Here is a 15,076-nt window from a genome sequence, read left to right as displayed (position 1 = left end):
TCAGGCTGGTTTCGAACTCCTGAGCTCAAACAATCCGCCCGCCTCGGCCTCCCAGAGAGCTAGGATTACAGGCGTGAGCCACCGCGCCCGGCCTAGGATTTCCTTTTTTTTTCATCCTTTTTGACTTAATGTTAAATTTTTATTGTCTAAATAAGTATTTGATTCAAAAGTTATAAGTATAAAACAACAAATGGCCTCTCTTCCTATGCACCCCCATCTCCATAGGAAACCACTTTCGTTCAGTTCTCGGGGAGCCGGCCTGTGTTTTTTTTTGCAAATATGGACAAACGCACATGTCGGGATGCTAAGTGGACACAGCCAGATTCCTACTCGCCCTTCTTACACAGCAGGTGACATGCCACAAACCCTCCTGTGTTCTTTTTCCCTGCAGTCCACATTTTTGGTGATTGATGTGTCACCCATTCTGGGACCATATGTAACTCTACTCCCCTCCCCGTATAGTAAAGCAAGAGCAGAAAGTGTTCCCTGCTGGGAGGATGTCACAGCATGCAGGCAGCTGAGTGGAGTGGTCGGGGTGTGAGGTCCAGGCCCCCCCACCTGGCAGGTCCAAACTTTGATACCTCATCACTGCTGGTCTCCAACACAAAGCCCCCCTCCCCAGGCCTCAGTTCTTCACCTATAGCATGAGAGCAGCCACTGTGTCGGCCTTACAGGCAAGTGACCCTGACTCAGCACAGAGACCATAGAAGCAGTGAGTCCCCAGTGGGCTGTAGGAGGTCTGACCCAGCCAGAACACAAGGTTGGGGTCCTTGCCCCAGGCTGCACAGAATCCACCCCAGGGCTGGCCCGGGGCCCCCACCAGACCTACCAAATGCCCTACACTGGGACTATTTTCTGCCCAGTTTTCTCTTCCCCCTGACATCCTGTCAGGGAGCTCCTTGGGCAGCTGTTTCCCATCACCTGCCCCTGCAGAAGACAACCCTTGCAAAGGCGCCCTGCTGTCCTGGTCCCATGTCCCTGTGCCCGGAATGGGGCTCAGGTGAATGAATGAGTGGAGCTCAGGGAACTTGCCCCTGGAGCGTGGAACTGCCCCACCTCTGGCCTCGATCGGTGGCCTCTGGGCAGGGCAGACACCTGGGCAGGTAAGAATCCCAGTTCATACTTAAATGTGCAAGAGAGATCATACTATTTAGTTTCTTAAATGGATCTAGTTTCTAAGTTGCCACCCTACTGTCTGGTGGGATAATCAACCCCCTGAGTTGGACCTCGCTCAGTCTCAGCCTCCTCCTCTAGGAACCGGACTGGAGCTCTGCAAGCCCACCCGAGGCAACACCCAGCACAGCGCCAGCCTGTTCTCAATCCCTGCCGCCCCCTCCGGTTTAATTCAGCTGTGGGGCCTGGCACTGGGGGGCAGGACCACCCCCCCCAGCTGCCACCTTCCCTCACAGACGCGCAGCTCCACAGCTGTTACCAGCGTCTGCTTTGAATTAAAAGTGGCATGGTCCTTTAAGAGAAGCATCCGCCGCCCCCGCCACCGCCACCCTCTTTGATGTCGCTGGCGCTGGCGCTGAAAGGTTCCCAGTAGCTAGATCTGAGGGTTTGTTTCTGCCTCCCCAGAGGCCACGTGGGGATCACAGGGTGGGAGCCCAGCAAGCCGAAGGTCACATGGCTGCCAGCCTCTCTGACCTGCTGCCGCTATTGCAGGAGCCTGGGACCAGCGGGCTGGACTGGGGGCAGCTGGCCTGGGCAGCTTCCCCGCCCCACCTGGCACCCTGGGAGCCTGACCTCCAGCCACTGCCTCACCTGCCCAGGAAGGACAGGGAGCACACACTCACTCTGGAAGTCCCCTCCCCACAGACAAGCAGGGAGCCCCCATCCCCACAACCCTCCTGCCCCAGCCGTGGAACGTGGCCATTCCCCAGTGACCCTGACACGCCACAGTTAGCCCAGTCAGTGGCATATACCTGGACAGCCACCAGCCAGGTGATACCAGTGGGGAGGGTGGGCCGGGGCAGGGCTCAGCGGCAGGGGTGCAGGGCAAGGCCTGTCAATGAGCTGGGGCCAGAAATGGCGAGACGCAGCCTCCCACGTCAGCTCTGGGGGCTCTCGCCCGAGTAGGGGGCTCAGACTCCTCCCTGCTTCAGTGCCAGTGTGAGGGATGTGGTCCTTTCTGCCTGTACCTCCAAGCCACTCACACCAGGCTGGCTGATGGCCACCTGATTCCTGGGGACTGGAGCAGCGGCCTGGAGAGGATAGTTCCCCAGCACCCTACTGCCCTCTCCCCTCCAAGGACGTGGGCTGAGATTGCCATAGCAACTCCCAGCTCCCCTGTACCAGGTCCTGGGACGTGGGGCCAAGGGGGATCCCGCTGATGGATGGCGCGACGGGGCAGGGGATCTGGGAACCCAAAGCAGCGTCAGACTCTGTGATCACACCCCAGCCTCCAGACCCCTGCCCCAGCTTGGCGCTGGCCAGGGAGCAGGGCCTTCCCTCAGAGCGAGCTGCTGGGGGGGTGGCCTGCCCCACTTCCCTGCCCACTTGGGCCTCAGAGGCCAGCAGCTGTGCAGAGCCGCCCAGGTGGCTAGGCGAGGCGGGGCGGCTGAGGCCAGCACACAACAGCTGGGCCCCAGACGGCCAGCAGCTGGAGCACAGTGCGGCCCTGGCGCTACGAGAGCGCCGGCTCAAGGCCCTGGGGGCGCCCAGAGGGCCCTGCTGTGCAGCACAGGGTGTCCCAAGGCCAGGCAAGGAAGCTGGGCACAGAGTTGCTGGATGGACATCCTGAGCCTGGAGACCCAGCCCCTGGGCAGGTCATCAATCTGTGGGACCCCACACAAGGTCTCCGGTGGGAGCCTGGGGCTGCCCTCCACCACACCCTCCCCCACCCCCGAACCCCCAGCACTCGCCTGGGCCCAGACCCCACCCCTATGTGGGCCCCAGCCCTTGTTTCCTGAAATGTTCTGTCTTGACCCCCTTTTCTCAGGATTGGGCTCCTTCCCTCTCCAGCATGGCTCAGAGTCCTGCCAGTTAACCCTGTGCCCCTCTGCAGACCCTGGCTGCCTCCCAATGTCTCCCTCCCAGAGCGGAGGCATCCTGTATCTGGGCCGCCTCTCACTCTCCCAGGCTCCCTTGCAGCGAGACAGGAACAGGGTCCCAGCTCGATCAGAAGCACCTGCTGCAGACTGAATGGCTGGGAGCGGGAAGCCTAGAGGCAGGAACCCTGCACGGTCCACCCCAAACTTGACGATGGAGATGGGAGGGGCAGGGAAGCAGAAAAGGACACATCCCAGACGGACTGGGACTGCTGCAGCAGTGTGACTGCTCATTGTCCCCAAGCCTGAGCCTCTGCCCTCCCAGACGGACACGGCCTCCTGGGAGCATGCACCGCACGCCTGGGATCCCAACTCCCCCTCACCACAGGTTCGTGGCCCGAGCACTGAGCAGAGCCCCGCACCCTGCCTCTGCGAGGGGCAGTACAGGCAGTTCTGCCCCAGTCCCCACTGTGCAGCCTCCGTACACATCTGTCCCCCGAGGGGGGAAGGCCCCAAAACACCGACCCACCAGGAGGACTCTGAGAGTGGGACCACCGCCCTGGCCTCAGGGCTCCGCCCCCACCGCCTGGCGCCCTGCACCCTGCCCGCTGCCTTCACTGGTCTCACCCGTTGGTGGCTTTTGTGTGTTTTTTTTTTTTTAGGTAAAACTCACATGACATAAAACTAACCACTTTAAAGTAGACAGCTCCATGGAATTTAGTACATTCAGCGTTGTGCAACCATCATCACAATTTTAGAACATTTTCATCGCCCCAGAAAGAAACCTTGTACCCGTCAGCAGTCACTTCCTCTTCTTCCCCGTCTCCTGGAAGCCACCACTGTCTCCACGGCCTAATTTGCTGTTCTGGACGTTTTGTATCCACGGAATCATACATGTCCTTCCATGTCTGGCTTTTTTTTACTTAGCCTAGTATTTTATTTTTTAATTGATATGCATTTTTAAATTCCTCCATTTATTTGTTTGTTTATTTCAGAATATTATGGGGGTACAAATGTTTTGGTTACGTAAATTGCTTTTGCACATTCGAGTCAAAGTTATAAGTGTGCCCATCCCCCAGCGCGCACTGTATATTTTAGGTGTGAGTTTACCTGTCCCCTCGGGATTCATTCACGTTGCAGCTCGTGGATGGACCACGCTCTTTTTCCACTCGTCTGTCAATGACTTTGGGTTGCTTCCACCGTTTGGCTATCGTGAACAAGGCTGCTGTGGGCATTCATGCACCGGCTTTTGTCTGAACACCTGTTTTCCATTCTTCGGGGTATGCACTTAGGAGTGGAATTGCTGGGTCTGGTAGTGTTGTGTTCAACTTCTCGGGGAGCCACCAAACTGTTTTCCGCAGTTTGGAAAATGGCTGCACCATTTCACGTTCCTACCAGCAATTTGCGAGGGTTCCGCAGTCTCCACATCTTCACGCACACTTGTCATTCTCCGTGCTCCTGATCACAGCCACCCTAGCAGGCACGAGGCGGCATCTGAGCCACTGCTGGAAGATCCTGGGTCCCCCTTCCTCACGTTTGTCAGGGCCAGAGGGGCCACTAGTGCAGGTGGCCTGGAAGCAGAGGCTCAGTGCCCGGTGGCTTCCAGGACCTGCCCTCCTGGGAGATTGTGCCAGACTTTGGGTACTCAAAATTCTGGTTGGGGGCCGGGCACGGTGGCTCACGCCTGTAATCCTAGCACTCTGGGAGGCCGAGGCAGGTGGATCGCTCAAGGTCAGGAGTTCAAGACCAGCCTGAGCAAGAGCGAGACCCAGTCTCTACTAAAAATAGAAAGAAATTATCTGGACAACTAAAAATATACAGAAAGAAACTAGCCGGGCATGGTGGCTCATGCCTGTAGTCCCAGCTACTTGGGAGGCTGAGGCAGGAGGATCGCTTCAGCCCAGGAGTTGGAGGTTGTTGTGAGCTAGGCTGACGCCACGGCACTCACTCTAGCCCGGGCAAAAGAGTGAGACTCTGTCTCAAAAAAAAAAAACAACTCTGGTTCGGGAATCCCAGGTGCAGAGGGCAAGCGGCCCTGGGGGAGGGAGGAGTGTGAGCAGCCTGGGAGCCTCAGGGGCCCCGTCCCAGCTGCAGGGTTGCAGCCCGTCAGTCACTGGGTCATGGAAAGGCTCCAGAGAAGAAGGGCGGAGGCTGAGACAGAAGGGCGGAGGCGTTCCAGGGGAGGCTTGGGTTTCAGCCCCTTTTGCTTCTGCTACTAGTGTTGAATAAACCAAAACATGAACTCATTTTGGTTCAATGTGTGGACTAAATCGCATTACAGCAAACATCAGAAAATATAATATTCATGTTCGTCTCTTGTCCTGGAATTTTTTTTTTTTTGAGACAGAGTCTCACTCTATCACCCAGGCTAGAGTGCCGTGGCATCAGCCTAGCTCACAGCAACCTCAAACTCCTGGGCTCATGCAATCCTCTTATCTCAGCCTCCGGAGTAGCTGAGACTAAAGGCCTGCACCACCCATGCCCGGCTAATTTTTTCAGTTGTCCAGCTAATTTCTTTCTTTCCTCTTACTCAGGCTGGTGTTGAACTCCTGAGCTCAAATGATCCTCCTGCCTCAGCCTCCCAGAGTGCTGGGATTACAGGCCTGAGCCACCTTGCCCGGCCATTGTCCTGGAATTTTCTTTGCAATCACAACTGCCGTCCTGCCATGCACTTTCACGCACAGGCTCCCGTAATCCCACGACAGCCCTCTGATGGAGGCACGGTCATCACCCCGCTTTAAGAAAGAGGAAACGGGCTGGGCGCGGTGGCTCACGCCTGTAATCCTAGCACTCTGGGAGGCCGAGGCGGGCGGATTGTTTGAGCTCAGGAGTTCGAGACCAGCCTGAGCAAGAGCAAGACCCCGTCTCTACTAAAAATAGAAAGAAATTAATCGGATAACTAAAAATATATAGAAAAAAATTAGCCGGGCATGGTGGCGCATGCCTGTAGTCCCAGCTACTTGGGAGGCTGAGGCAGAAGGATCGCTTGAGCCCAGGAGTCTGAGGTTGCTGTGAGCTAGGCTGACGCCACGGCACTCACTCCAGCCCGGGCAAAAGAGTGAGACTCTGTCTCAAAAAAAAAAAAAAGAAAGAGGAAACGGAGGCACAGAGAAAGGTCCCCTTGCCTGGGATCGCCCCACAGGGATGTGGCTCCGAGCCAGGCCGGCCGGGAGCACTCTGGCAGGCAGGCCACGCAGCAGGAAGCTAGCACTTCCCTGCCCTGGACGTGGAGTAACAGGCTGCTAGAGGCAGAGGCTCCTGGGGTAGGTTCTGGTTCAATGCTGAAGCCAGGCCCAGGTCAGCCTGCCTTGCTGGGGGAAAGGGAGCGGGGAACACCTCAGGCTGGGACCTGTGTTTGAAGTTACTGCATCTGGCTAGTCCCAAGCGAGGCCTTTAAACTGACCCAACAAGGATTTCTGAATGAGCAGAGCTAAGTCTCAGCTCTTCCGTTAGCTTCTCTGAATTCACTTCCTCTCATCAGGGAAATGAGTGCACACCTGCCGCGTGTGTGGGTGCCTGCTGTGTGGACCTTGCTGTCACACAGCCCGCCTCCCTCCTCGCTGCATGCTCAACCTGACGTCAGGCCTTGTGGTTTACACTGGGGCACTCGGCGCCCCTCGAATGCTCGGTGCAGCAACTCTCCAGGGTCCTCCCTGGTCTCACTGTGTTTTGCAAGAGCCCAGAGGTACGGCCTGCCACGTGTGTGGGACGTTCTTCCTCCAGCTCATCTCTCAGCCTGGGCGCTGGCGAGGACAGCAGGCAGGGCTGGGGGCTTGTGACATGGACAGCATCCTGGTGGCCTTTCATCCCTGCTCCAGGAGGTGCTGCAGGTGCCACCGAAGTGCTGCCTGCTCTCCACTGCCCTTACTTAGGAGGGACTCTGGAAGCCCTGCCCTAGGTCTGCACCCTAGTCCCAAAAGGCAAGACCTGTTTTCTGTCTTTAGAAGGGACATCCACCAGACTGCAGGCAGGAACCTGAAGGAGACAAAGCCAACGGAAGCGCAGACGCACTTCGTGTGTTCCAGGGTGACCTTGTGCTTGTTCTCCCCACCACCGCTCCAGTGGGAAGCCCCCTGAGCAAACACCTGTCCCCACTCCTCCGATTTTGATTCCTGACAGCAATCTCGTGGTCCTCAGTGACCCGAACCTTGGGATGTGGCAGGAGGTGCGCCCAGAAGGTCAGGCGATGGGCGGATGCACTTGGTTGCTTGGAGGTCACCAAGCGAAGACCACGACAGCGGCTTCCCACCCTCAGCCCGCCAGTGGCTGCTGGGGCAGGGAGAGGTCTTGGCGGTCCTCGGCATGGGGCACAGCGGCCAGGTGCACAGGGAGGGAGATCTGGGACCTCACCCCGCGGCCTACCGACCTGGGTAAGCCGCAGCGCCCCCTCGGCCCAGGGCCCACCGAGGCGCGGGACTGGGCGACTCCCCCGCGGCGCCGTGCTGGGGCGCCCGGTTCCTCCCGCAGGTCACCCAGGGAGCCAGGGCCTCGCGCCCCACCTGTCCGCTCCTCCGGGAGGCCCCGGCGCCGCCGCTGCCGGCCCCTCGGCGCGAAGCCCTGTGTCCGCCGCCGCTTTGATCCCGGGGGGCCCTGCTGGATAAAAGTCTCTGGCGGCTCCGCGCCAGCGCCAGAGGGGGAGCGCAGCGAAGCCGGGCGCACCAGCCGGGCGGTGCAGGGCGAGCGACGCTGAGAAGCCGGGTCGCGGGGCCGCCTGCGCTGGCCGCGGTGAGTGCGCGGTGCCGGGGCCGTCCGGGGTCGGGGTGTGCCCGGCCGCAGTCCAAGTCGCCCACGGGCTGCTCTGGACCTGGGCAGGGGGGAGGGTGTGGAGGACATCGTCGGACCCAGGTGAGCGCACCCGCCCTGCGCCCCCAGCCCGTCGGGCGCGGACCGCTGCGCCGCAAGCGGAGTCCCCGGGCGCGGAAAAGCCTCGCTCCTCCCCGTCGCTCCCCTCCCCCCGCCGCCCCTTCCAGCTGCCCCGGGGGCGGGGGCGGCGGCGCCGGGCTGGCCGCGGTGAATGGAGCCGCCTGGGCCGCGCGGCCGCGCTGCCCTCCACGGAGCCGGGCCGGGAGCGCCTCCGGCGGCCGCGGCAGGGTAGTCCAGGCCCCTCCGTCAGCCTTGTGGTTTGGGAAGAAAAGGCGATGCCTCCGCCAAGAAAAGAGCGAGCGCGGCCCCCTCCCCCCTCCGCCAAGCCGGGGCGGCGGCGGCGGCGGCGGCACATCTAACGCGCGGGCACCCGGGCCGCCGCGGCCCCCGCGAACTACGCCCAGGCTCGGCCCCCGCCGCTCATTGGCGCGGGCCAGAGCCAGCGCACCCAGACCCTGCGCTGCCCTGGGCCGGCCGGGTGCGGAGCCCCAGCTGCGGAGGCCGACGGCACCCGGCCCGGAGAGCCTCGACGCCTGACCGCCGCGCCTTCTCCGCCAGGCCCGGCGGGCGGGAGCGCGCCGAGCGCCCAGGAGCAGCCAGGCGGCCCGGGCGCCCCCGGCCCAGCGCCCCCACTGCCACCGCCTCAAGGCCACCCGCTCTCCGCAGGTGGCCGCAGACCCGCGCTGCGCCGCCATGGGCCGAAGGGTGCGCGTGCTGCTGCTGCTGGGCCTGCTGCACTGGGCCGGGGGCGGCGAGGGCAGGAAGACCTGGCGGCGCCGCGGCCAGCAGCCTCCCCCGCCGCCTCCTCTGCAGCGGGCTGAGGCGGCGCCGGCTGCCGGACAGCCGGTGGAGAGCTTCCCGCTGGACTTCACGGCCGTGGAGGGCAACATGGACAGCTTCATGGCGCAGGTCAAAAGCCTGGCGCAGTCCCTGTACCCCTGCTCTGCGCAGCAGCTCAACGAGGACCTGCGCCTGCACCTCCTGCTCAACACGTCGGTGACCTGCAACGATGGCAGCCCGGCTGGGTAAGGCCTGCGCCGGCCAGGACCCCCATCCGAGGACCCCGGCGCGCTCCGGAGCCCGCCTCGTCGCCGTTGGCGCGCGCACCCTCCGCCTCCCCGCCCCCGCCCGAGCGCAGGCTCCGCGCTGGACCCTCCCCCTGGCCGGCAGTCCCGGCGGTCCCCCCGGCCCCCCCTGCCCGGGAAGAGCTCCCGTCGGGCACCCGGTGGCGCTGGCCCTGGGGAGGGCCCGGATCGATGACTCGCCGCCGGGGCAGCAGGCAGCGCTCAAGGCCTGGTCCCCCGCCAGATCGGGCGCTGACCCCTCAGCCCCTGTGCTCGCGCCCTTCGGTCCCTGGGCGGGCAGATGGCAGTCCGAGGGCAGTGGCCCTGGCTCCAGCAGGAAGAGGCGACTCTCCCCGCCTGCTGCCCCCCCGCCACCCCGCTCGACTCGGGCGCCAGGGATCCAGCGCCAGCGGGGGGCGAGGAGGCGGCGCAGGTTGGACGCGGACGCGGCTGCGCATCCCCGGCCGGAGTAGATAAGGGAGACGTGAGGCTCAGGGTCGGGGAGGAACGGGGACGCCGCGCGCTCGGTGCACCGACGACAGCCCGAGGAAGGCGACGTCAGTCGAGCTGGCTGCAGGTTGCGACAGCGCCGCGGCGCCCGCGTCCCGGCCCCGCCCGCGCACCCCGCTCTGGCGCGGCGCCGTCCCCCGCGAGGGCCACTGAGCCCGGGGACCCGTCTGGCCGCGGCGCCGAGGTCGTAGCGGATCCCGCGCCGGGCGGGCCGTGGGGATTTTCCACGCGCGGCGCAGCCCCTCGCGGCCTTCCCCGCCCGCGAGCGCCCCCTCCCGGACCCGCCGCCCGCCGTGCGCTCCGCGAGGGCCTGGCCGCTGGCGCCCCCGTGCGGCCGCCGCGCGCCCGGCGACAGGTGGAGCGACCCCTCCCCAGCCTGGCGGGGGCGCGTGCGGCCAGGGCCCCGCCGCCCCGCTGACCGTCCGGCGCGCGTGCTTCCCCGCAGCTACTACCTGAAGGAGTCCAAGGGCAGTCGGCGGTGGCTGCTCTTCCTGGAAGGTGCGTCCCGGGGAGGCGGGGAGTGGGCGGGGGTCCCTGGGCACGCGGGCCCTGAGCGGGCGGCTGTGCCCACAGGCGGCTGGTACTGCTTCAACCGGGAAAACTGCGACTCCAGATACGACACCATGCGGCGCCTCATGAGCTCCAAAGACTGGCCGCGCACTCGCACAGGTCAGCAGCTGGGCCTGCCGCCTCGGGGGACGGCGGGTTCAGCCGGGGCTCACAATCAGGTCCCCCAGGAAGCCCGTTCCGTGCCTGGAGCCTGCGAGTCTCCCTGCGAGCTCTGAGTTTCCTAACACGGGAAGCTCTCGCTCTCACCTTTTGGTTTGCATCGCCCCAGCAACTGGGAGGTGCTTGCCTCGGCTGCACCTGCCACCGCCCTCGCCCTTCAGAGCAGCTGGCGGAGGGCGGGGGTGCCAAGGGGGACATCCAGTGCACAGCGTGGCCAGGCGTCATGGCCATGGTGGCCTCCTGGACTAGCTAAACCGTTCATCCCCGCTTTCCCGGCAACCTGGATTCAGGCCGGCAGCACATCTAGCTCCCTTGCTGAGACCAAGTAGGACCCTTGCCTCCCACACACTTTCCTATAGTCCCCCAACCCCTCCCACCAGAAAGACCCACCACCTCTGTGTCCCCAGGCACGGGGATCCTGTCCTCACAGCCAGAGGAGAACCCTCACTGGTGGAATGCGAACATGGTGTAAGAGGGGAATGGGGGCCTTCCTGGGGGTGGTTCTTCTGGAGGAGGCTCCTTCCTGGAGGGGGATCCTTCCTTGGGGGCCGTGTCCTGGGGGTAGTCCTTCCTGGAGTGGTCCTTCCTGGGGGGGTCTTGTCCTGTGGGGGTCCTGTCCTGGTGGTAGTTCTTCCTGGGGGTGTCCTGTCCTGGGAGTGGTCTTTCCTGGGTGGTCCTGTCCTGGGGGTGCTCCTTTCTAAGGGATCCTGTCCTGGGGTAGGTAGTCCTTCCTGGGGGATCCCGTCCTGAGGCGTTCCTTGCTGGGGGCCCCTGAGCGCAGAGGGCTGCAGCAGGCTCACACTGTCCTGTGTTGCAGTTTCATCCCCTACTGCTCCAGTGACGTTTGGAGTGGGGCTTCATCCAAGTCTGAAAAGAGTGAGTCCCCCACCTTCCCCGGCCGTGACGGGGCGGGCAGCTGGGCTTCCTGGGGAGAAGCAGCCTCTAGCCTTTCTCGAACTTTTGACAGGGCGTTCCAGGGTGTCTGCCCCAAGCACGCACTGCCTGCTTGTCCATGACTGGCCTGGCCCCTGTGGGGGTCCTTACTCCTGTGTGTTCCCCGGGGAGGGGCCCCCAGCATGGCCTTGTGTACCTGAGCCACCTCCCCTCAGTCTACCCAGCCCTGGCCCATCTCCAGGAAGACCCCCCGCAGCCCCAGCTGGAGCCATACCCCTCTGCCAGCCAACCTGGGGGAGGAGGCCTTTGTCTCTGCCCAGGCCCCCACCTGAAGCCCCCCTCCCCCACACAGATGAGTATGCCTTCATGGGCGCCCTCATCATCCAGGAGGTGGTGCGTGAGCTCCTGGGCAGAGGGCTGAGTGGGGCCAAGGTGCTGCTGCTGGCCGGGAGCAGGTGGGCAGGGCAGGGGTGGGGGTGGGAGCGGGGGCTGGGGCAGACCCTGGGCAAGGCTGGGGTGGGAGCGTGTATGGGGGGGTGAGCCAGTGCAGACCCTGGGGTCCAGTCCTCTGGTCTGACGGAGCACTGGTGGCGAGGCCTTGGCAGGTGGCCGGGAGGGACGGAGGCCGGAGCCAGGGGACCCCGCGTGGCCAGAGAGATCCGAGGTCTGGCTTCAGAGTGCCCCATAACTGGGAGCTGGCCAGAGAACACTTCTGGACCGGTGGCTGTCGGCGTAGGGGAAGGCTGGGCTGCAGTGACCCAGGTAGCTGGTCAGGGGTCAGCAGCTGATAACTCCCAGTGGCTGGGGATTACCCCTGCTGGTCACCGTGTCCCAGCAGGTATGCAGGGGACCCAGGGCACATGTGGAATGGATGAAGGGCCCCGAGGCCAAGTAGGCTATCTTTATTTTCTGATGAGGAAACTGAAGCAAATTGGCAGCTAGAGAGAAAAGAGGGAGGGAGGGCTCAGCGTTGGGAGGGGTGGCTCCAGGTGGGGCCTGGGAAGAGAGAAAGGCCCAGGGTGGCTGGCAAAGGGGTCTGGCTCCATGACCTGCCGACCTCAGCTCTTGGCCAGTGTCGAGTGCCACCTGCCCTTCTCTCCCTCCGGGACCTGGAAGGGCCCAGGGTCTTGTCCGTGTGCAGGAAACCGTCTGCAGTTCAGAATGCTTGGGGGTCCTTGCCTCTCCTGGGCAGGAGCTGAGCAGGCTCTGGGAGAGAGGTGGGTGCCTCTCCCCAGCCACCTGGCCTCATGCCCGGCCCTCCCTGCAGTGCCGGGGGCACTGGGGTGCTGCTGAACGTGGACCGCGTGGCCGAGCAGCTGGAGGAGCTGGGCTACACGGCCATCCAGGTGCGCGGCCTGGCTGATTCCGGCTGGTTCCTGGACAACAAGCAGTACCGCCGCACGGACTGCATCGACACCATCACCTGCGCGCCCACAGAGGCCATCCGCCGAGGCATCAGGTACCCCGCGAGAGAGGGCCCACCCCTGAGGCCAGGATGCTCCCTGGACAAAGGGCCTGGGGTGGGGGCGTCTGTGGGAGAGGGGCTCCGGGAGGGCCCACCGCAGCCTAAGCTGCGTGCACTGTGGCCCCAGGTACTGGAATGGGGTGGTCCCGGAGCGCTGTCGGCGCCAGTTCCAGGAGGGCGAGGAGTGGAACTGCTTTTTCGGCTACAAAGTCTACCCGACTCTGCGCTGTGAGTGGGCAGCTGGGGCGGGGAGTGCAGGGGCAGCACAGGGTGTCCACACTTCCTGCACCCTCTCTCCCGGGCACCCAGCGTGGAGCCCGGCCCCACAGAGGCCGGGCCCGGGACCTCTGTCCTGGCCCAGGGAGCCCGGATCTGCACCAGGATGACCAGTTGCTGCTGCTTGCCTGGGACCTTCCTGTCCTTAGCACTGAAACCCCTGGTCCCAGGCAAGCCAGGACGGCTGGTGACTCTGTCTACACCCATGGTTAGGGTGTGCTTCAGAGGTGAATCCATGGCGGCCCCTCTCTGCTGCGGGGCCTTGGGCCAGTCCCTCCCCAGCCCCACACTCAGAGGAGTTGTGAGGTCACATGTGAGGGGACATGTCACCAAACTGTGGTCAAGGTGGGGTCCGTGAGAGCCGGGCTGAGGTGGCAGGGGTTAACCCGGGTCCCTCCTCAAGGAAGGGTGGGTTTTAGAGGAGGCACACCCTGAGGGGGCTGGAGGCTGACGCCCGTGGGGAGAGCCTGTTGTGGGGCGCCGAGCTCTGGGGCGCCGAGCTCTGGGGCGGGGGGCGGAGCGTGACGAGGCCGAGCTGAGCCACGCCCCTCCCCCGCCCAGGCCCCGTGTTCGTGGTGCAGTGGCTGTTTGACGAGGCCCAGCTGACTGTGGACAACGTGCACCTCACGGGGCAGCCGGTGCAAGAGGGCCAGTGGCTGTACATTCAGAACCTGGGCCGCGAGCTCCGCAGCACTCTCAGAGACGTGCCGTGAGTGTGGGTCCTGGGACCCCTGCTCCGGGTGGCTCGCTCAGCCTCTCCCAATCCGCAGTAAACCACTCGACTAAAAGATAGAGGTCTCAGCCAGGTGCGGTGGCTCACGCCTAAAATCCTAGCCCTCTGGGAGGCTGAGGCAGGAGGATCACTTGAGCCCGGGAGTTCGAGGTTGCAGTGAGCTGCGATCACGCCACTGCACTCCAGCCTGGGCAACAGAGCAAGACTCTCTCAAAAAAATAAATAAATAGAGGTCTAAAAAATGGCGGAATATTCGTCTGCCGCTGGCTGGTGGGCCCTGCCTGGCAGAGGCAGCCCCTGAGCAGGGATGTGGAGGCACGAAGGGATGAGGGTGGCAGGGAGTGTGCCCGCCTGTGGGGCAAGGCCTGGGCCAGCGGCAGTGGGGCTGGTGGCCACAGCAGCAGGAGGGGGTGGAGGCCAGGCTGCGCACAGCTCCCAGGGAGTGGGGAGGGAGCTGAGGGGCTGTGGGTCTCACGGGGCACTGTCTCCACCCCGCCAGGGCCAGCTTCGCCCCTGCTTGCCTCTCCCACGAGATCATCACCCGGAGGTCAGTGTCCTGGGCCCTGGGGCAGCTGGTGGCGGTGGCATTAGCTCCAAAGGCCCCCAAGCCCCCGAACCCCGCACTTGCCTCTGCGAGCCTCCTCTGGCACCGGGTAAAGGGTTTCCCTCCAGGACTGCCAAGGCCACTGTGGTGCCAGCAGCCGCGGGGCCCCTCCGTGGTAGCCATGCCACGCCCCACGTGACCTCACCTGGGTTTCCATCCATAGCCACTGGACCGACGTTCAGGTGAAGGGGACCTCGCTGCCCCGAGCGCTGCACTGCTGGGACAGGAGCCTCCACGACGGCCACAAGGCCAGCAAAGCCCCCCTGAAGGGCTGTCCTGTCCACCTGGTGGACAGCTGCCCCTGGCCCCACTGCAACCCCTCGTGCCCCACCATCCGGGACCAGCTCACAGGACAGGAGATGAACGTGGCCCAGTTCCTCATGCACATGGGCTTTGACGTGCAGACAGTGGCCCAGCAGCAGGGCCTGGAGCCCAGCAAGCTGCTGGGGATGCTGAGCAGTGGAAGCTAGGGGGGCTGCCTGGAGGAGGAGCCACGGCCCGGTGCCACGTCAGTCTCCCTGTCTCCCGACCGCTCAGCCAAGCCACCGGCCCAGCCTTCCCTGCCCCTCTCGCCTTGCCTTCATGAGGCCAGAGCAGGGGGGCTGCTGTCAGCCCCAGCTGTGGCCTGAAGACCCTTCCCACCCCCGCCGGCCTCCCTCAGCATCCAGCGGTGGGGGAGCCCGGAGCGAAGCACTGAATTCCTCGACCCCCAGCCCACACAGCCCCCCCAGCCCCGCCGATCAGCCCTTTTGTACTATTTTATAAAGTGACTTTTTTATTACTTTAAATTTTTTAAAAATGAAAATAAGTAAGAATTATATGACGAATGATATTGTTTTGTAACATATTTTTTTTAAATAATGAAAAAAACAACAAAAGAACCTCACCCTGCAGGCGTGTTCATTTGCACGTGCGGATATGCAGGCACTTTGCTTCTCCCGGGCCCTG

The 15,076-nt window shown here is 63.5% G+C and overlaps 1 protein-coding gene across 1 annotated transcript; it reads left to right on the top strand.

The window, feature by feature from the left end:
- Window positions 1-8,275: 8,275 nt before the first annotated feature.
- NOTUM (notum pectinacetylesterase homolog (Drosophila)) lies at window positions 8,276-14,758 on the top strand. Its single transcript, XM_012656423.1, has 11 exons — window positions 8,276-8,878; window positions 9,873-9,925; window positions 10,001-10,096; window positions 10,564-10,624; window positions 10,974-11,032; window positions 11,403-11,505; window positions 12,318-12,509; window positions 12,643-12,743; window positions 13,353-13,500; window positions 14,024-14,071; window positions 14,292-14,758. The coding sequence occupies exons 1-11, from the start codon at window positions 8,547-8,549 to the stop codon at window positions 14,596-14,598; spliced, it is 1,500 nt and encodes a 499-aa protein (XP_012511877.1). The 5' UTR covers window positions 8,276-8,546; the 3' UTR covers window positions 14,599-14,758.
- Window positions 14,759-15,076: the final 318 nt, after the last annotated feature.

Source organism: Propithecus coquereli, unplaced genomic scaffold (assembly GCF_000956105.1).
Source record: "Propithecus coquereli isolate 6110/MARCELLA unplaced genomic scaffold, Pcoq_1.0 Scaffold501, whole genome shotgun sequence".
In the NCBI taxonomy this organism is placed as follows: domain Eukaryota; kingdom Metazoa; phylum Chordata; class Mammalia; order Primates; family Indriidae; genus Propithecus; species Propithecus coquereli.
The sequence above is the reverse complement of the archived record's forward strand: the minus strand, read 5'-3'. Positions and strand labels throughout refer to the sequence as shown.

Excerpts from the sequence above, each read along its gene's own strand:
- NOTUM (XM_012656423.1), top strand. The coding sequence starts at position 8,547 with ATGGGCCGAAGGGTGCGCGTGCTGCTGCTGCTGGGCCTGCTGCACTGG. Across the intron at positions 13,501-14,023 it reads AGCACTCTCAGAGACGTGCC|GGCCAGCTTCGCCCCTGCTT; the intron begins GTGAGTGTGGGT and ends CCACCCCGCCAG. Across the intron at positions 14,072-14,291 it reads CACGAGATCATCACCCGGAG|CCACTGGACCGACGTTCAGG; the intron begins GTCAGTGTCCTG and ends TTCCATCCATAG.